The following is a 21117-nucleotide window of genomic DNA, read 5'->3' on the forward strand; positions in this document are numbered from 1 at the left end:
CCCCCCTCCCCCATTTTAAGGTCAATCCGGGCCTGCCGCTTGCTTTCAGATTGCTCCCGCAGATTACAATCGTCCGTTTGGTGTTGCCTTAGAATTCACTTAAAATTGCGCATGCTATTTTGCTAATCCAAGCCACGTTATTTCATGTCAACATTTTTTTGGGGGGGGTTAAGTAGATTCACCTGCTGATCGACAGAAGATATGCCGAATGGCGAACATGCAAATGTTCCGGCGGGAGATCAGACGCGCTCGCTTAATTGCGCCTCCCCGCAGGCCAATTGTTTGTGGAAAGAGGGGGTCTCGCTTTTTTGGGAGGTTGTGGTGTTGCAAGTGGGGGGGGGGGGGGGGGGGCTTGCAGCAGGACACGTCTCAGACAGCGAGGGACGAGCCATTCACACCCCCCGCGGGAGACGTTTCCTTCCTTGATATTCAAAACACGCATTTGGAAGTGTGTCTGCAAGCGTCGTTTCACACAAAGAAATGGAAATAAATGCGCATGGCCGGCATTCTTGCGGCTTTGCGGTTCGCACTTTCCTTCCGGCTTGATTTCGCTTGCCTTGTGTCGCTGAATATGAGAAATTGGACAAATGAAGCCTTTTGGCATGTCATTACAATTGTATTTTTTTTATATGGCATACATTTAAAAAAAAAGATGTCCATATTTTATTTAATAAAAATCCACACATCCACTAACCTTTAAAATGTGGCACCCATAAAATCTATATCATGCACAGCTCTGGAATAAATTAGGAGACCCAAAATATCCTCAATACTTGCTAAACTAACATTAATTAGCAGAAGACAGGATTATAATTTCAAAAAGATGGTGTTGAGGAGATGGGCCTGCAGCCTTTTCTGCTCAATGTGGCAGAGGGTCCGGCCTGACCAAAATGATTCCTGTTCTTCTGTCTTAGATGTCCCCCCCGCAGGGAGCGATTTTGCCCTGCCAATATACCCTGCCGCGGTGTTAACTGGATTCAACTAGTACGTGCGCCAGAGTGTCATACGGCAACATTTTTATTTGGAATTTGGTTTTCAGTTTTCAGTCCCCTACTGCCCGAAGACAGCTGGGATAGGCTCCAGCACCCCCCCCCCCCCCCAAGTGAAGATTAAGCGGTTCGGTAAATTAATGAATGAATTAATGAAATGTTGAATAAAGCAAAATATAGTAGATATGAAACACAAAATAAAAAATATCTCAACATGGGCGGGGGGACAGTCACTATATATTTGAGTTATTAGAGATAAAAAGACAAAGGCAAACATAAAGGTTTCTTGTTTGTAAAATATACGTTCGGGGCAGATACAGGACTGAAAAACCATTTTCACTTGACGTATTCGTGTGCGGTTACTGGTTCCGTCGCATGTCTGATGACGTCGCAGGCTCGCCTCCTTCACTCGGAAGTAGCGGCGCTCGTGTTTACTTTCCCCGGAGCTCGCCGTCCCAAAATGAACCTACCGACCATCAACTGCACCACTTCTGTGTGCAACACGAGACGTAAGCATGTCTTTTATTCATATATATGTTTCATCATTATTCCTGCAAACTGAACACTTAATGTTTGTTCCGCCGACTTATGCGGCTAACTATGCTAACAACTGCTAGCACCGAGACTTCTTGTTCCGCCGACTTATGCGGCTAACTGTGCTAACAACTGCTAGCAGCGAGACTTCTTGTTACTTTTCTCGACATTTTGTGATCAATATTCACCCCTTCCACCCCCGAACGCTTTATTAAACGTGATCATCACCCGCGTGTTTTACTCGAATTTGAAGTAGGTGTTTTCCTGTTGGAGTTGTATGCGGATAGTCTATTTGTTAAGGTACTAATGCATGTTTGTTTTTGTTTTTTTGCCTTAAGTTAAAATATTTTTGCTCGGATATAATAGCCCAGATTTTGTTCGTTATATTGCACTCGTGTGTAATAGGTGTTCATTCCATTTTTTTTTTAATTAGGGAAGCGTGAGGCAGAGCGCTCGGTCAACTGGACGGCAGAGGAGACGACCGTGCTGCTTTGCGCCTGGAGCGACCAGCGCGTTCAAAAGAGTTTGTCGGAAAATCTGCGCAACCGTCACGTCTTCAAGCACCTGTCGGCCCGCATGAGCGACATGGGCTTCTCCCGAAGTCCCCACCAGTGCCGCCTTCGCGTCAAAACGCTGAAGGCCAACTACGCCAGGGCCAAACTGCAGAGGAGCTCAGACTCATCCCAGATGTGCACCTTCAAGTACTTTGATGAAATGGACGCGGTGTTGGGGAGGCCGGCGGATAGCTCGCGAGGTGATCCTCGCTTCCGTGCGCCGGTGCCGGAACTTGGCGATCACGAATTGAGAGAGCACCTGAGCTCCTCCTCTGAAAAGGGAAGCCGCCCTCCGTGGCCGTCGTACTTCCACGTCAAGATGGAAAACGGCGAAGATTCAGAGTTCAGCGATGCCGGATTCCAGGAGCCCCCGCAAGAGAGACAGCAGGACCTCGATTTGGGTGCGACTGTCCTTCCTCCACCCGCTGGTAAGTCTTTCATCCTTTGATGTGTAAAAAAACAAAACACTTCCAATTCGTTTCATTCAGTGGTACTTTGCCTTATGAGACAAGTAGTTAAAAATCGAAATAAATCATATTAAATAAAACAAAGTGGATACTACGGAGCATAAAACTCCAGCGGCGTCCAAAGCACGGAAGCGCAGCGAGAGGCTAAGGAGAACGATGGCCGACGGTTTTTCACATTAGCCCAAAACGGCCCGTTTAATGAATAGCCAAGGTCACAAGGCCTTGTTGTCGATGACAAAAAAAATAATAACCAATGATGTCACGAGTTATGTTAGCGATGACGTGTCTGTTTAGGAAAGAATGAAAGCACTCATCATCCTTATAAATACCTTCGCCGTTGCAAATTAGTCGGAGTAGAATGCGGACTACTGCGATGATCAGGGCGAAGGCAAAGAAGCTCGTGACCGGCACTGGTATGCGATGGCCGCCATGCACCGACTCCCCGTAATGTTGACTGGGACAAATAACAAGTAATTAGCATACCTGTCAACTCATACGGCTTAGCCATAGTTCATACGGATTTTGTGGTGAATCTTACGTATATTGCACCGTATCGCACAAATCATACGGATACTGAAAATTTCCAGCGTTTATTTTTTTCCCCCCTAACAGGTAGTTCCGTTTGCTTTTGTCTACTCGAATGCTTTCATTTCCGGTAACTTTCTCTTCACACAGATATCCGAAAATCGCTTGCACCAGAAACATCATTTTTGCAGTGCAAAGTAAATATGAACGGATGCTGTAACTTCGAGCCGAAGGGTCAGTATTTGGAGTTGGTGAAAAAAAGTAACGCAGGAATACAAGGAGTAGACATTAACCAGACATTGTTTTATGGAGATCTACAAAAAATATCATTGGAAATGCCGTTATTTTGACATATAGCATGCTTTGGTATGTTATACGGATTTTTTTGCTCTTTATAAGGATTTTTTGGTACTTTATAAGGATTTTTTTGGTACATACAGGTTGGCGCTCCGAAAAGTTGACAGGTATGAATTGGTATCGGGTCGAGAGCGCGTCTATTTCACGATACTCGTGGAAGCTTTAGCTCACGCAACTGGCAAAACCGCAGACGTCTTGCTTTGCCTCACGGCTGAATGAAAATCGAATTTATGCCCACTCCTTCTTGTACTCAAACCCAAAAAAAATGGAGGTTGTGATTCACATTTGGCTCTTAGTCAGTGACCCGACCATGTTTAATCCCTATTCTACCGCTTATCGGTCAGGTCGTGGGGGCGACAGCCTTAGCTTGGAAGCCCAGACATCCCTTTCCCGAGCCACCTCCCTCAGCCTTTCCCGTGCCACCTCCCCCAGCCATTCCCCGGGGATCCTAAGACACCCCCTGGCCAACGGGGACACGTAAGCTCTCCACCGGATGCTTTCCATCAGACCCTCCCATGGCCTCCTGTCGGCGGGACGTACCCAGAACACCTCCCCGGAGACGCCCCCCTAATCAGATGCCCGAGCCACCTCATCGAGCTCCTCGACGTGGAGGATAGGCGGCTCGACTCTGAGCCCCTCCCGGATGACCGAGCCTCGCCTTATATCTAAGGGAGAGCCCGGACACCCCTGCGGAGGCAACTCACTTTGGCCGCTTGTATCCGGGATCCCGTTCTTTCCGTCACGACCCGGATCTCGTGACCAGAGGCGAGGGCAGGGCGGGAACCCACGATCCACCGGTAAATTGAGAGCTTGGCCTTTTGGCTCAACTCCTTCGCCGCGGCAAACCGAAAGTCCGCAAAATACTTCCAACTCCTCCGCTTGGCGGAAGATCCCGTCCCCGACCAGGAGAGGGCGCTCCATCTGTTCCTGACCATCGTTGCCATTGTAGGAAGACCCGCTGCGACAGAAAAGGGGCCACCGGTCCCCTCGTTTGCTTCCGTTTGTGGTCTTCTGCGCGAGGGCAGGGCGGAAACCGGGCAATGCGGCAAATTGGAGACTAGGGGGCAGAATACTCATTTGTCTCCTTTTTTTTTTTGTCTCCTCGTGTCTCAGCACCACCCTTAGAAGTTGCCAGCTCTCCTCCCCCGGCCTCAGTCGTGGCGAACCCGGCCGCAGCCGCCGCCGCTGACGACGGCGCGGCGGCCGCCGCCCGCCCCCCCGATGACTTCCGGCTGGAGCCCGCCCTGCAGCACCTGGCGCATTGCTACCAGCAACTGCTTTCGGAGACGCGGGCCCTCCTGGCGCAGCTGGAGAAGCAACGGCAGGAGCAGGCCAGCTGGCACCAGGAGCTCCTGAGCCAGTGGCTCCAGAGGCAGCGGGAAGCCGCCGAGAGGGAAGAGAGGCGGGAGAAGGCCCACATGGAGCACCAGATCCAGGTGCTGGAGCTGCTCACCTGCCTGGTGCGCGAGCAGGTGTGCAAATGCCCGGGCGGCGGCGTCGCCAACACCACCAGCGCGCGGGCCGCCGAGGTGTCCAGCCAATTCCACCACATTTACACCAAAGGCGAAAACTGACATTTCCGTTGGCCTCAAATGTCCCCTTTGAGCACGTGGACGGACATTAAACGCCACAAGCGCGACTGACTCGACTGCTCATGTGGTTTTGTTGCCATTAACCGACTCCGTCCGGGTCGCCACGTCGATGTCGATGTCGATCCGTATTGCCGTCAAAAGTCAGCAGCGGCGGTCGACCCCGCCCGCAGTTTTCAAAATGTTCTCATTTTGGTTCCAAATCGCTGATTTTGGGGTCATCTTTGGCCTCATTACACCCAAACTAGGAACCGCAGAGTAGTCCTCCAAAAATTCTCATGCCTGGCGAAAAACGGCATTTTAATTTGCAGCAGCCGTGTCACGGTCCCAGTTTTTGAAAACTCGGCGCCTGGAGCCAGTTTGTTTTTTTGCAACGTGATATTTGGTAGACTTGTCAAAAAATAATGCCCAATGAGATAAGCAATTTCTGCCATTTTGGTTTTGCGGCAGCCATGTCATGGTCACCCACCAAAAGCCAAAGCCAGTTTCACCTAGCAACTCCAAATTTGTGGGGGTGGGGGGGTCTGTGGCCACCTTTTTTGCATCACAGACCAGTTGAAACGAGCGTATGTTCGCAGACCGGCAACCGTTTTCCCCCCCATTGCTTTTCATCAGTAGTCCTGCAAAAAAAAAAATCTCAATCAACATGTCTGCCGTTTTTGCTTGGAAGTGGCCATTTTATGGTCACTTAGACCGTTTTTCCGTATATTTTGAAGCCAGTTCTACTTTGACAACTTGAAATCTGGTCGCCACATCTTTCACGAGCAGACCCACAAAAAAGTCTCAAGAAGATGCAATAGCCCAAAAGACGGGAAGTCTTTGTTTGAAGTGGCTCTTTTTCATCCCTTTCCAGGTGTCCTTACCGACGGGAGGACTCGTCTAATATTCTGTTTGCTGTACGTTGGGGGGGGGGGGGGGGGTGCTGCGGTGATTAATCTCTACTGTTTAATACCATTTTATGCAACATGTACACTGGATGCAGCAATGCCTCTCCTAAATACAAATGAAATGTGTCCAAATTAGGATTAAGTCATCTCACTTTGTCATCACTGGGAACCAAACCCCCCAAAACACCAAAAACAAAGCAAGCATGTTTTTAACGCAATTTTTTAAAACCTTTTTGCAGAACCAATTCTTTCGGAATTAATTTGGTGAAACAGGTACTGGCACGTAAAGGAAAAGTGACGCGAGAGTGGTGGAAAAACCAACCGAAGGGGCAAAAAACACCGAAACAATAGAACGAAAGAGAAACCAATTGGCGAGGGGGAGGGGGCGTGGCCGGACGACTTATCTCTCTTCTGATTGGCTGCCGCCCTCGCACTTAAAAGCCGGCGGCGTCGCGCTCAGCTCACAGCGAGCGCGAGACACGCACGGGAGGGCGCCATCGCTCCCCTCACTCACTCAGCCGCTCTTTCAGTCTTGCACGCCGGACACCGCGCACCTTCACGTGGCTTCCACTCGGCGGTCACCACGCTGACTTTGGGGCATCTTTTTTTTTCTGGTTGCATTGTCGGCCGAGCAAGTACCCTGAGGAGTGTTGGGACACTCGGAGGTTCTTTTTGGAGGGGGACAGGACGCACTCGCTGCCTGCACCTGAGGTAAACTGATTAACACGTATTTGTGTGCGTGCGAGTGTGTTTGCAGGGAAGAAAGTGGGAAAAAGAAGCGAAAATATGCATTGAACGGAATGGAGGGAAAATGCAAATAAATGGAAAGGCGCAGTATACAATTAAGAACAAATAGGATCAATAAAGGAACCAAAAGAATGTACCAGGGAATATTTTTAAATCATTAACAAAAACTAAATATAGAAAATAAAGAGGGGAGAAACCCAAATTTTAAAAGGAAAATGTAAGCAAAGCATAAATGCCAAGAAAAACAAAATAGCAAGGACCAAGGTGAAGGCAAAAAATACAATTTTTTTTAAAATAAAAAAATCAAATGAAGGTTTTAGAGGAAAAAGTCAGAAATCAAATAAAATGAGTATCAAGCACCGGGTGGAAATTAATTTTAATTTCCTCCCCTTAAATTAATAGCATATTGATTATGTGCCTTTTTGGTCACTCTGGGCTTCCGTAGTGATGCAAAATCACTCATTTTTTTTAACCGCAGTTCACTTGAATGACAAATTACACACGCGTACTGTAATTTGAATCAATGGCAGTGTGTTTTCAATGCTCGTGTTTGTTTGGAGACACACACACACACACACACACACACACACACACACACACACAACCTTCTGGCTAAGAGGATTCCCGTCACCTCGCCTGCAACTTAATCCCCAACATCGTCTCGACTTGGGCACATTTCATTTTCTATGCGCTTGCAAAACGCTGAAGAAAATGGACTGGCTTGGAAAAAAAATTCGACTTGTTCAGTGCTAATTAATCCTCTTCCAAAAAGTAACATGGATGTTCATATTTGCCATTTGAAAATAGATCCGCTTCACTTTCGGATCAATTGCGGTCCTCAAGTCAATTCAAATGATCGGCACATTTTCAGCACTTTTCACTCATGTGAAAAAAGTTAACGTCATCATTTGTATTTTCCAAAATTGAGTTATGTGAGTTGAATTTCTTAAATTTTGAACCCGGGCGCTAATCACAATGCTTCCAATTTGTCAGATGGCTAAACACACACACACAATGTAAACAACCCCCCCCCCCACCCCCACCAGCAAAAGCAACAGCAGCGTGCCGAAACAAAGCTTTCGTCAATCTCGAGGCACCACCCCCGAAAGCCATTATAACCCCTACCCGAGCCCCCCCCCCCCCTCCCCCGAACACCTGGTAGCCACATGCTAATTAGCTAGCACCTGTTGACTCGTTTTAATTGCCATTTCAGTTTATGTATGACCACAAAAGTAGCGACATTAGTCTGACATTTTAAAGATGAAAGAAAATAAAACTCCTTTGACCGCGTAACGTCGGACTCAAACAAAGACTTTTTGTTACGGTCGTCTCATGGCGCTATTGATCTCCACTGGATGAGGCCTTCGATCAAAGTACGACACCTGATCCAATCCAAGGAGGTGGTGTCGTGTGTCCAAAAAGCACTTTTATCTTCACATGAGATCATCCAGCCTCAGGCGCTTTGCGATTGTTCTCCGTCCAGAGTGATGTCACACACACGACATTCCCTTTGGGGTTCCTCCACTCGGCCGGATCAAACAAGCACAGAACAATGCAACACCTGAGACCTCGTCCCAGAAAAATTTGGGTCCAAGAAAATTCATCCCCACCGCAGCCAGCGTCACTCGGCAGCGTGAGATTTGGTTGGCGTGTCTATTATGAGTTCGACCCACAAAAAAAGTCTCAGCGCGCCGAAGGCTATCAAGAATTTGGGTGAAGCGGTCATGTTATGATCACTTTGGGCATTTCGGGGTGATTTCATCTTGGAAAATTCAGTCGTGTCCAATCTAGTTTGACTAAGCAACATGAAATCTGGCAGGCGTGGCTATCATTCATAGACCCACAAAAAAGTCTCCAGAAGCCGTGCTCCAAAACGCTCAGGAAGCCGTTTTGAATCGAAGCCGATTTTAGGCCCAAATCACATCACTGTCACGGGTCCTTAGGGTGTATTGGAAAGTTCCGTTCTCGAAACCACTTTTTCACATCGAAACAAGAAATGTAGTAAATTTGTCATGAGAAAACCAACAAAAAGGTCTCTAGGTGTCAGATTTGAAGACGCGGGAAATCTGACATTGTTTGAATCGGGCACTTCAGGATCACTTGATTTCTTTCTTCTTTTTTTTTGGAGGGGTGGGGGATCAAACCCAACATGACATTTGGTTGACATATCTATCATGACAAGACCCACAAAAAAAGCCAGCAAGCCATAGTTGAAAAGACACATGATGTCGAGCCTTTTGGTTTGAAGGTGTCATTTTATGGCCATTTTCAGGTTGTTGTTTTTTTGTGGCTATGATTTGAAAATGCAGCTCTCACATTTAGGTTCACTCAGCAACATGAAATTTGGTCCACATGTCTAGTCGAGCCACAAAGATATCGCAAAAAGCCTGAAAAACGTGGCTTGAGACCTAACACTGAAAAAAGTGTTAAGTCATGAGTGTTTTTGTATGAAGCCAACCAATGTACCCTTTCAAACACAAACAACAACGTGATGAAACCCCCCCCCCCCCTCACACACACACACACACACACACTACCCACATCTTGAAGTCCACGTGCGTCTCCAGTGCGGGACATTTCCATGAGAAAAGGGAGTCAGGCGGCGGGAACATCTGCCATGTCATGCGGCAGCTACGCTCGCACAAACTAGAACGCAATGTTAAAAAACAAAACAGCGCCTCTTTGTTGACATGCTAACATTTAGCATGTTAGCATAGCTGCTGCACCAGTGGATAAAAAGCGTAACAAAGCCCAAAGAGACAGCCGGACGGACAGCCGTTGTTGAAAATGTTTCGGATTAACGTCCCGTGGTTCTTGACTCGGAGCTAGCTAGCTAGCTAGCAAACTTCACCCGTGCTTAAAGTTATTGTACATGAAACGCAAGACTGTCAGATTGTTCTTTGGTCTGTGAGCGATCAGGATTTTTGAATTTTCATCTTTCTCTATATCGTGTACGAGCGAGATTTGGTTACATCTTTGCTTGGTTAGCTGTCACCATAAACAACAACAAAAAGATTTCCACAATTTGGGGCAAAATCTGGATAACAAAAAATTTTTTTGAGTTACCAATTTTTTTTTTAAAAACTCTAAACTTTATCGGGTGCGTTTAACGGGTCTCTTGTGCCAAAGAGCAAACAGTCATTTGTTCGGAGTCTTTTTTGGGGGGTCTGTTTTGCCTTTTTTTGGCGCATCAGCTGGTCCTCGTTAAGCTTCTAGCGGAAGTTGCGGTTTATCGGGGAGGTCGTATAGGGTTCAGTTTGACTGGACGGCTCCGAGGCGCAATAGTGCTCGATCTCTAATCTGGCGGGGCATTCCTGCTCTTGCAAACTGACGTTTTTTCAAACAAAGCAAAGCCGAAAGGCCGTTAGCTTAAACGCGGTCCACTATGCGTCCCAAACAAAATCATCTACGCTGGCTGTTCATTTTTTTTTTCCGACCGTCCTGCGTCAGCGTCTGCGGTCCTGACCCCCGCTTGTCTTGCTTTTTTGCAGGACGACAACAACAACATGCCTCAGACACCGCACAGCGCCGGAGGCTACAACAAAAACTTTTACCAGGCCAAGGAGGAGCTCTATTCTGGACTCTATTACCATGACAACAACCTGGTATCCGGATCCTTGGAGGCCCTCATACGGCACCTGCTGCCCACAGTCGACTATTATCCAGATGTGAGTGTGATCGGATTGCAAGATTTTTGGGGAAAGTTCAGCCCCCGGAGCCTGTTTGATTTTGGCAGCAAATTTGGTAGGCCCAGAAAAAAAAGCCCTGCCCGAAAAGACACGGCAAGTCTGCTATTTTGGTTTGAAGCAGCTGTTGCAAAACTTGGAATGCAACTGCAGTCATCATTAAACCCAAAAAAATAAAAAATCTGCCTCCAGTTTCGTTGAGCAACATGCCACTTTGGAGCCATTTATATATATTATGACCCGACCCACAAAAAAAGTCATAACAACCAATCCCGAAAAGACGCAGGAGGTCTGCCATTTTTGCTTTTCATCCTTTTCAGCTGTCATTTGGAGGATTTGATCATGCAGCCCCCAAAGCCAAATTAAAATTGGGAGACGTGCCTCTCGTGTGTGTGGACCCACCAAAAAAGTCTCAAGAGCCCGTGCTTGAAAAGACGCAAGAAGACGGCCATTTTAGGTTCATTTTTGTCGTATTTATGAGTCGTTTTGATGGCTCTCTGCCAACAGTTTTTGCCAGAGTCCATTGTCGCTGAAAAAGTGTCAAGAAGCCATGCCTGGGGTCAGACAGGAAGTCTTCCATTTTGAGCATTTCCAGGGCTCCGTCAAAAACGGCCAGCGTTTGCCCTTTGTGACCCGATTTGTTTCTTTCCCCGCAGAGGACCTACATCTTCACATTCCTGCTGAGCTCTCGCCTCTTCGTCCACCCGTACGAGCTCATGTCCAAGGTGTGCCACCTGTGCGTGGAACAGCAACGACTCGGCGATCCCCAAGCGGAGAAGGTGGGCACTGCGCTCGGGATCTTGGACCGACACCGTTTAGCCAACCCCACGCTCACGGATCTTGGATACCGTTCCAGATACGACTCAGGAAGATCGCTCCGAAGATCCTTCAGCTATTGACGGAGTGGACGGAAACCTTCCCTTACGACTTCCGGGACGATCGGATGATGCGCAGCCTGAAGGACCTCACGCATCGGCTCTCCACTGGAGACGAGGTGAGGGGGGGGGGGTGCTAATGCTAAGCTAGCCTGCTCGCCAAATGTATTGAAAGCCATATAACAAGTAGTCTTCAGCGCAGTAGCATCTTCTAGCTACCTGTGATGCTAATGCTAAACTAGCCTGCTCACCAAATGTATTGAAATCCATATAACAAGTAGTCTTCAGCGCAGTAGCATCCGCTAGCCACCTGTGATGCTAATGCTAAGCTAGCCTGCTCACCAGATGTATTGAAATCCATATAACAAGTAGTCTTCAGCGCAGTAGCATCTGCTAGCTATCTGTGATGCTAATGCTAAACTAGCCTGCTCGCCAAATGGATTGAAAGCCATATAACAAATAGTCTTTGCTATCTTCAGCGCAGTAGCATCTGCTAGCCGCCTGTGATGCTAATGCTAAGCTAGCCTGCTCGCCAAATGTATTGAAAGCCATATAACAAGTAGTCTTCAGCGCAGTAGCATCCGCTAGCCACCTGTGATGCTAATGCTAAGCTAGCCTGCTCGCCAAATGTATTGAAAGCCATATAACAAATAGTCTTTGCTATTTTCAGCGCAGTAGCATCTGCTAGCCACCTGTGATGCTAATGCTAAGCTAGCCTGCTCACCAAATGTATTGAAAGCCATATAACAAGTAGTCTTCAGCGCAGTAGCATCCGCATCAAGTCACCGGTTAGCCTTGTGCTACTAATTAGCACACGCTGTGCGTTTCTATTTTGGGAGCCGCTTGTTTGTTGATCGCGTGTGTTTCGGGGGTGTCGGATGAGAACAATAAAGCAGCAGGAGGAGTTTGTAAAGAGCAGATGGGGAAGGCAAACGTCCATATGTCAAAATAGGAGACCCCCCGCCCCCGAACTCCCCGTACACCCCCCCCCCCCCATCAGTACTACTACGTTGTTTCCCGTTGGCGACTTCTTTGGAAGCCATTTTATGCATCTTGCAAACATCTGCTGCGATGTGCGGCCAGACCGCGACATCCAGTCCAACCCGTAGTTCCCATCTTGGGAAATTGGACCCACTTTGAATCACCAAAGTCTCCCGCCTTTGATGGGAAAGCGCAGAGTCTGGCTCAAAATGTCATCACACAAAAAAAAATAATAAAATTGCAGCCGCTCCTCCCCCGGTGGAGGTTGTTGACGCGGTCTTAGCGAGGGTTTGTTTTCGCAGACTTGGGAAGCCCGACTTGGCCTCCGAGTTGGGCAGGATGTGGTGGTGAGAAATCCACAAAGTCCAACATGTGTGCGCCCCCGCCCTTTTTTTATTTTTCCGCTCCCCCCGCTTATGTAACCAAATGAAGTGTGTCACGGGGAACGGGGGAAGGACCAGATGCAAGGCTTCAAGTGGTTTCCTTCACCCCTTGCGGTCTCAGAAATGTTGACCCCCTTCACTATCCTGAACCGTTTGACATGCGCACGAGCTCTTCATTATTGATCGGACCAAGGTGGGGCGCAACCGCCTGACTGAATGCCCCCCCCCCCCTCTCCCCGTCCCATGTGTCAGATTTACAGGAAGGCGGCGAGCCAGCTGAGCCAAGGTTTGATCCGTAGGCTGACGGTCCTCAGCCAGTACGAGGAGGCTCTGGTCAAGATCAACGCCACGGCGGCTGAGCGTCTGACCGTCCTCAAGACCAAAGCCCACGTCCACAGGGACATCCTGTCCGTCTGCAACGACCCCTTCACCCTGGCCCAGCAGCTGACCCACATAGAACTGGTGAGAGACAAAACCACAACCAAGCGTGACTTCCCAAATCGCAAAAGCTTTACCGACGGTTTTCAGTCGTTCATGGAAGGGACCCAAATGCCGTCACAAAAACATTTGAAGTTTCATTGAAGGCTGCTGTTCTTCTTCTTTCTTAGGAGAGACTCAGCTACATCGGCCCCGAGGAGTTTGTCCAAGCGTTCGTCCAAAAAGATCCGGTGGACAACGACAAGGTAAAGAAGCCCACAAACGCAGGGCGAGCGTCTCGGGTTCACGCCAGGGTCGGATGACACCAACGCACCGAAGACCGAAGAACCATCCGCTGCCGAGCTCGTGTAAACGGAAAGAAGAAATTTCCTTCCAGCCTCGGCGGGATCTTGGATTACATGGGCATCGCTTGGCAACCACAGTTTCCTCCGGGGGGGGGGTGCGGGGGGGTGCGCGCTTGTCTGGTCAGGCTGTCGGGCTGCTAGGCAACAGGCTGATTTGGGATGCGAGTTAATGAAGTGGGAGGAGGGGTGGGCCAGGTTGCCGCGTTGCCCCCAATGAGCCCCACAAGAAAAGGCAGGTGCCCCCCCCCCTCACCCCCACAAGAGGTGCGAGGCCTAAGGAATGTGTGCAATTGGACTCTTCACCCAAAGGAATGAACTCCAGTCTCTATTGTTCTTCCCTCCGATGGCACTTAGCGATGCTAAGCTAAAGAAGATGAGCGGAAATTCAACGTTTGTGTCGCCGTTTTCGGTGCAGGGCCACTTCGGCGAGCGCAAGAAGGCCGCCAACCTGGAGGCCTACGTGGACTGGTTCAACAGGCTCAGCTACCTGGTGGCGACGGAGATCTGCATGGTGAGGGACTAAAGATCGTAACGCCCGCCGCTAATGGTCGTCAATGCCCAGAATGCTTACTTGCGGCGCATTGACTCGTAAGTCGCGGCTAGTCTTAGCGGATGTTTAGCATTACACTTTGGAGCTAATGTTGAATTGCGTCGCTAAGTAGTCAAAGAACTCGATCCTTCCAAACGCTAACTCGTTTTCAATCGGACTCATGACCCGCTTAAATGTCTCATTTCTGTTGTGGTTAGCATTTTTGCAGACAGTCAACATAAACTTTAAAAGGCATTAGCTTTCAAGCTAATCACGTTTTTTTGAATGTGACTGTAGTTGTCGTTTTTTTCAGACTTGGTCTAGAATTGGCTGCTACTGAATGAGTTAATGTTTCGCTAGCATCGCTATACATTTAGCACTACCTTTGAGGCGTTCACTTTGGAGCTAATGTTGAATCGCGGCGCTAAAGTAGTCAAAGAACTCGATCCTTCCAAACGCTAACTCGTTTTCAATCGGACTCATGACCCGCTTAAAAGTCTCATTTCTGTTGTGGTTAGCATTTTCGCAGACAGTCAACATAAACTTTAAAGGCATTAGCTTTCAAGCTAATCACGTTTTTTTTAAAAATGTGATTGTAGTTGTCGTTTTTAAACGTCTTTTCAGACTTGGTCTAGAATTGGCTGCTACTGAATGAGCTGAATGTTTGGCTAGCATTGCTAGACATTTAGCATTAGCTTTGAAACGCTAGTGTCGGACTTTATGGCCGTTTTCTTCGCTAATTAGCTGAAACGTTTTAACATTTACTTTATTTCTGCGGGTGAGTCTCCTGTTGACATATCGGGTTTAGCATGATCAAACTCTTGCGTTTGGTTTGTCGCTTGACGCTCTCTTTCTCCGATGTGTTTTTTTTTTGGGGGGGGGCGTCATCTTCCTGGCAGCCCATGAAGAAGAAGCAGCGCGCGCGGGTGGTGGAGTTCTTCATCGACGTGGCGCGCGAATGCTTCAACATCGGCAACTTCAACTCCCTCATGGCCATCATTTGTAAGTTGCTCATCAGCCGCCCCCCCCCCCCCCCCCCCCGTACTCATCGGGAGGGTTAGCGCGCCCCGGCTTTTGAAAAAGGGCCAAAGAACATGAGATCTACACTGTTGGTGCTGAGCTCACTGTATCAGGAGGAGGGACGGGGGGGGGGGGGGGGGGTGACTGCATTGGACATCTGGACAGCCTTGGGCGGGGGTGCGCAAACAATCAAAAAGCAGATGGTCAACACCGCTCGGAGAAAGTCCGATCGCACGCAACAAGGGGTCAAGATGTTTTTCTTTCTGGGTGGGGGTGTCAAGTGGAGGCGGGGCCGCCGACCCCAGCTGCCTATGAGTGACCGAGTGTGCGAGACGCAAACGAAATGTCTCTACCATTAAGTCTGCTAACCCCTATAAAAGCCATTACAAGACCAATAATGTGCACCCCCCCCCCCCCCCCCCCCATGTGGCAGAAAAAGGGGTGTTTGACACGCATATCTCTTTTCATTGTTCGTGGCAGCTGGGATGAACATGAGTCCCGTGTCCCGCCTGAAGAAGACGTGGAGCAAAGTGAAGACGGCCAAGTTCGACATCCTGGAGGTGCCGCGCCGTTTTTTTCGTCCGTGTCACACGTCGACGCGGTGGCGGCGTCCCAATACTTTTGTCTACAACGGTGCCATTTTTTTTGTCTCCCCTGCTTCTCCGCAGCACCAGATGGATCCTTCCGGAAACTTCTACAACTACAGGACGGCGCTGCGCGGCGCCACTCAGCGCTCCGTCACCGCCAACAGCAGCAGGGAGAAGGTGAGGGGGTGTCGCAAACGCGACGCGGCGCGGCGGGTATTTCAAAAATTGGGAGTATTCTCGCCACGATCTCAAATGGTCGGGGAAATGAAAGTTACGTTATAAAGAAAACCGAAGCTCGTTGAAAATAAAGACGGATGGTGCCCCCCCCCCTGATTGGATCACATGCTGATTTTGATTTAAGCCACGACGTAAGGAACACTTTGGATATCTTGTGCCTGCGCCCCCCCCCCCCCCCCCCCCCCATGAGGAATGTGGGCTTTGTTTAAAGAGATCAGGTTACGCAAGCGGGCCAGGGGTCAGGGGTCAGGGGTCGCCAAGTGGAACGTTCCGGCTCGTCTGCTACGTTCCTCTTGCTGCCACCCGTAAGACCTTCGATTTATATGTGTGAATCTTTTGATGAATAGTTTTTTTTTCAAATAATTACAACTTTTAGATGTAATTTTCCACATTTGTAATGTTTAAGGTTAAAACATTTTTGACATAAATGTTGATTCTCATATTTTTGTGTTTAGTGATTAGGAAAAAAATGTGTAATGTAAATTCTTTAATAGTTTTAATTTTGTGTTTAGATTTTTTAAGATCGTTTATTCTGTCAAATATTTTTTTTTCTTCAATGTTCTTTTAAATAATTACAAAACTCACTCGTATTGTTTTTGTATTTTTGATGATTTGAACAAATTATTTCATGTTTAAAAAAATGTTTTTGTAATTATTCCGTTAAAAATCTGTTTAGCTTAATTACAAAAGTATTTTTTACACACAGAAATGTATAATTTTAAGCGCATGTTCATTATTTTACATGTTAAAAAAATACAGTACTATTTTAAAAAATAATCAAATTATTTTAAGCAATTATACGTTTTAAATTGTTGATGGAAAAAAAAGTTGTTTTGTTTTTTTTATCGTTAAAAAGGAGGAACGGAACCTTTGCTCGTCCCCACTTTGACATTTTCACATGATGAGAATTGGCAGTTGTTTTGTTTTGTTTTGTTTTGTTTGTTTGGTCGCGCGGCAACGGCCGTCCGGCCGGAGCGACCGCTCCGCTTATGCAACGCGCCGTCCTGTCATACCGCCTTGTCTTCAAAATAACTACAACGTGGCTCTCAAACACGCCCGCGTGACCTCGCTGTGACACAACCCGCCACCGTGACCGCCAACACGTCAAGCTGGACTCTTTATTAGACCTTTTGGGGAGGGGGGGGGGGGTGATTTTTCGGTGGTTTTCCGCCCCTGATTTTTGTCGCGCGTGACTCTCGCCCGTCTGTCCAGATGGTGATCCCGTTCTTCAGCCTGCTCATCAAAGACATCTACTTCCTCAACGAAAGCTGCGCAAACCGACTGCACAACGGCCACATCAACTTCCAGGTGACCACACTAAACAAAACAAAACAAAACAACCCCCCCACCCCAAAATGGGGCTTTCATTGGGCTGGGGGGCGGAGGGGGTTGATTTCCTCCCGTCTCTTGAAACGTCAACTTCCCCAAAGAGCGTCTCCACGCAGAAAAGAGAAGTCCTTTGTCACACTTTGGGTCTTTTCCACTCGTGTGTGGACTTTTTTTTTTGGGGGGGGGGGCGTTTTTTCCAGTCGTCGTCAGCTTCCGTTTTCGATTTCTATGGCCTTTATTTTGTTCACAGAAAGACACCCAAATCTGACATTGAGGCACAAGTCCTCATTTTACAAGCGGGGGCTGAGGGGGGGGTAAAAATTGTCATTTGCTCGGCCGATAGAGGCGACCCCAAGGGTGCGCCTCGGACGATACCCGCCGTCGAACCCGAGCGTCGCGGGGGGCAAAAAAACGGCGCGGCCGAACACCCGCATAGCGCGCAGGATTTTGATAGAGTTGTGCGATCGAATCTTCGGGTGATGGAAAAAGTCCTGATGGGGTTGAGAAAACACAGGGTTCATTTTACACGAAGGAAAAAAAAAAACAAATTTACCCGCATAAAAGCCGAAAACGGCTCCGTCTTATGAAATGACTTTTTTATTTAAATTTTGATTTTGTGCTTTGTAGAAATTGTGGGAGTTGGCCAAGCAAGTGAGCGAGTTCATGAGCTGGAAGGCCGTCCAGTGTCCTTTCGACAAGGACCGCAAGATTCTGCACTACCTGCTCACCGCGCCCGTCTACAGCGAAGACGGTACGCACGCGCGCGAGCAAACACCCACAAAGTCGTTCTGCCATTTCATTGGAAGCAAAAAAAATTAAAAAATAAAAAATCAGGCGGGCTTCTGCTCGTGTTTCTTCTCACGACGTTTTCCCCCCTCGTTGTTATTTGTAGCGTTGTGTCTGGCGTCGTACGAGAGCGAAGGGCCCGACAACAACGTCGACAAGGACCGATGGAAGTCGCTTCGGTAATTATCGTCGGCCATCCGTGCCGCCGTAAAGCGTACTCAAAATATCTTTGTTCATCCATTTGTCGAATTGACCCGGATTATTTGTCTCGGGTGGTCTTTGCAGATCCACGCTGCTACGTCAAGCATAAACACGAAGACGACCCGAGATGTCATCCCCCACCCCCCCCCCCCCCCCCCAGAAGCAAAGTGTCCTCCGCAAAAGCCCCTCGATGCGTTAGCGCGAATGGCCGCGTTGGCTAACGGCTGCTTTTTCACCTCTTTGGAAGACTTTTCTCGCCCGCTTTATTGCGAAGGGCAGAGCCGCACGCTAGCTGCCGGTTAGCTAGCGCGGGCCACACCGCTACAGCTAAAACCAAGACCAGCTGTTGTTTTTGGTGGGTACCGTTTTTTTTTTTTTAATCAATGAAACGCGCGGGCTGCATTTCAGAGACGCCTCGGATGCTAACCTAGCATGTTAGCGTCACAACACAGTGGATAAGCTTGAGCATCTCGATGCCAATTGTGGCGCTCGTTGAATTTGTTGCGAAAACATCCTTGATGTCAAAAAAAGGTTTTATTTATGCATCTTGATGTGGAGTTACCATGTTGCCGTTGACCTTATTTATGACCTCAATTGGAGGATTTTGAGTTCACGTTTTGAATTCCTGTGAAGTTTGTGATGTTTTTGTGTTTTCTCTTCATCAGCCTCACAAACGCAGAAACGATTTTGTTGTCACCGAGAGAGTTAATTGAGAAAAAAGATGAAATGACTTTTTGGTGGTTATTAAATGCTATAGTTTAGAACAGCTACATGTAATTATACAGGCTGTCGTTTTTTTTTTAATCTTCATATGTTACAGTTTTAAAAGGTGATCATAAATGATTTTCCTTGTTTCTATTTTGCCTTTTTTCTTCAGTGTAATGTAAATTGTGGACATTCATGTACTGGAACGGAAATGAAATGATTACCTCATTTTCGGGGAGACAATTTACATGTTCATATTTATCATCTGAATATACGTTCTCTTGGAATCAAATGCAAAAGAAAAATGTGTTTGAGCAATTGAATTTGCTATTATGTGCGTTTAAAATGTATCTTACAATATCATGAGAAGATTTAAACATTTTTTTTTTAAATAAGCCATTGTTTTCGTAATTTGGCGTTACACTGCGCAGTCCAACTCCGTTTAATTTGGCACGTTCAGATCAGACGTAAAACATCGAAATGTGTTTATCAACGACGTGTGATGACGAATGTGAAATTCTTTTTTTATTCAGGAAGAAAAAAAATAGCCATTGGAGCGAGTAACACTTGAATCGACAAATGGCTATTTGGCGCCCCCTGTAAGTCCAAAATATGTCACTGCATGAAACCACTCGCCACTGCCCCCCCAACCCCATGCTGTGACGACATCACCCGACAGCACCCGTTGGAAACACAAGATGAGGGGGCAGGGGTCCAAAGGTCGACAAGCGACTTGCCATCTTCAAGAAATTACCTTTTTAAAAACTCCAAGAAACATTTTGCCGATATTTTTTCACACATTTTGTCTGACGACTCCGCCAAATGTCACCTTGGCTTTCAGCGCACACACGCCACACGCCAAATATGTGCCTTTATTCTTAATCAACGTTGTTGTTGTTCTCGACAGGTTACGTTGGACATTGTTCCGGAATACTTTTCCCCCAATATTCCAGGCCGTGCTTGTTCCTGGGAGGTGACTTGAGCAAAGTTGCTCATCATGCACGTTCGTGGCCCTGTGACGCGTATTGATTGAACGCCGGCCGCCATCTTTGGTGGGCTCATTCAGCGTCTGGCGGTAGCGCCACATACACACGGACAGTCATCACACACACACACTCACACACACATACACACACACATTACATAAAGGTGTACACAGGCACTTTGACGTGTATCCTCTCCCGATGACAAAATTCCTCCCGACGAGCTCTCAGGATGGGACGCCGATTTCCAAGCTCCTCCATGCTCGTCATCCCGTGACGACGCCGAAAACGGAAGAAGAGGAAGAGGAAATCTTTTTGCATCTGTCGCCTTTGTGGAAGTGTCAGAGTGGATTGTTTTGTAAATAGGACCTGTTCATTTCAACAACAACAACAACAACAAAAATGAGAAGGGAAGGAAAAAAAATCATCAGACACAATATTTTCTTTTCGTGACGAATAAATACATAAAAATGTGGCTTTTAGTTTCCTGGAGAAAATTAATCGGATCACTGATGTGGAAATTTTCTTCCGGATCAATTTTCTCCGTTCGGGCGCACACAACAAACGATTTGAAAGTGAACGTTTGACTTTGGCATCCTTTTATTCGTTACTTTGAATACTTTGCGAGTTTTGGGCGTTGCCCGGGCTGAGAGGCCAAAGTCACGTGGAAAGACCCCGCCTCCCTCATCCACCAGGCCACACCCCCTCCACCGGATCGACAAAAATAAATAGCTTGGAGACATTTCCACGTACAAATATACTTTAGCAAGCTTATTGTACAAGCGTATTCTTAACATTGACACAAAAGAAAACAAAAGGCCACAGTGAGTCTTTGGCATGCGTTCGCTAACAAAACATACAAAATATATAAAAGTTATCCTCCCTCCCCTCCCCTCCCCCAAACAAAAAAACACAAAATAAAGGTTCTCTGAAGGATTAAAATTATTTGAAATATATATATTTTGAACAAATTCCACAATAAAAGCTTTTCATCACAATCCGATGAGGAAACAAAAGGCACTTGTCAACAGTCAAATGTACAAGAGAGCGCGCGCGGGGAATGTTTGGTCTGCATAAATAGCTGTTTTGGTGTGTTTAGCTTTCAATACAACCCGATGACAAAAAAGGGGGGGGGGGTGGAGGGGGCTGATGATGTTGGCGAGGGTGCGCTGCTTTAGCAGTTTAACAAAAAAGCTGATAACCTGCCTCGTTAAGTTGGTTTCAGTGAGGAAAAACTTTGTTTTTTTTAAGGGGGGGTGCTGGTGCGTTACATTATGGTGCTGCATGGATGAGTATTAAAAAAAAAAAAGATAAGAAGAGGAATCCACCGTTTTGGAATTTGTTAGATGATCCAATAAAGTTGAACAAATGAGACATGAGGGTT

At 47.4% G+C, this 21117-nt stretch overlaps 1 protein-coding gene across 5 annotated transcripts in view; it reads left to right on the forward strand.

Annotated features, from left to right (window-relative positions):
- Positions 1 to 18185, forward strand: part of rasgef1ba (RasGEF domain family, member 1Ba) — a 29308-nt gene extending 11123 nt beyond the window's left edge. For 3 of the 5 annotated variants that reach the window (XM_052068993.1, XM_052068991.1, XM_052068992.1), the window contains 13 exons: positions 10141 to 10317; positions 10992 to 11114; positions 11192 to 11329; positions 12827 to 13036; positions 13183 to 13257; positions 13772 to 13867; positions 14785 to 14887; positions 15386 to 15465; positions 15574 to 15669; positions 16942 to 17037; positions 17686 to 17809; positions 17951 to 18023; positions 18130 to 18185. In XM_052068993.1, coding sequence (XP_051924953.1) covers positions 10141 to 10317; positions 10992 to 11114; positions 11192 to 11329; positions 12827 to 13036; positions 13183 to 13257; positions 13772 to 13867; positions 14785 to 14887; positions 15386 to 15465; positions 15574 to 15669; positions 16942 to 17037; positions 17686 to 17809; positions 17951 to 18023; positions 18130 to 18154 — 1416 coding nt within the window. In that variant the 3' untranslated portion in view covers positions 18155 to 18185. Of the gene's footprint in view, positions 1 to 2281; positions 2506 to 5925; positions 6614 to 10140; positions 10318 to 10991; positions 11115 to 11191; positions 11330 to 12826; positions 13037 to 13182; positions 13258 to 13771; positions 13868 to 14784; positions 14888 to 15385; positions 15466 to 15573; positions 15670 to 16941; positions 17038 to 17685; positions 17810 to 17950; positions 18024 to 18129 lie in introns of those variants that run through there. The other 2 variants (XM_052068990.1, XM_052068994.1) reach the window with 2 other exon arrangements.
- The last annotated feature ends 2932 nt before the right edge of the window (positions 18186 to 21117 follow it).

The sequence above is a fragment of the Hippocampus zosterae genome, chromosome 6, assembly GCF_025434085.1.
Source record: "Hippocampus zosterae strain Florida chromosome 6, ASM2543408v3, whole genome shotgun sequence".
Lineage (NCBI taxonomy): Eukaryota > Metazoa > Chordata > Actinopteri > Syngnathiformes > Syngnathidae > Hippocampus > Hippocampus zosterae.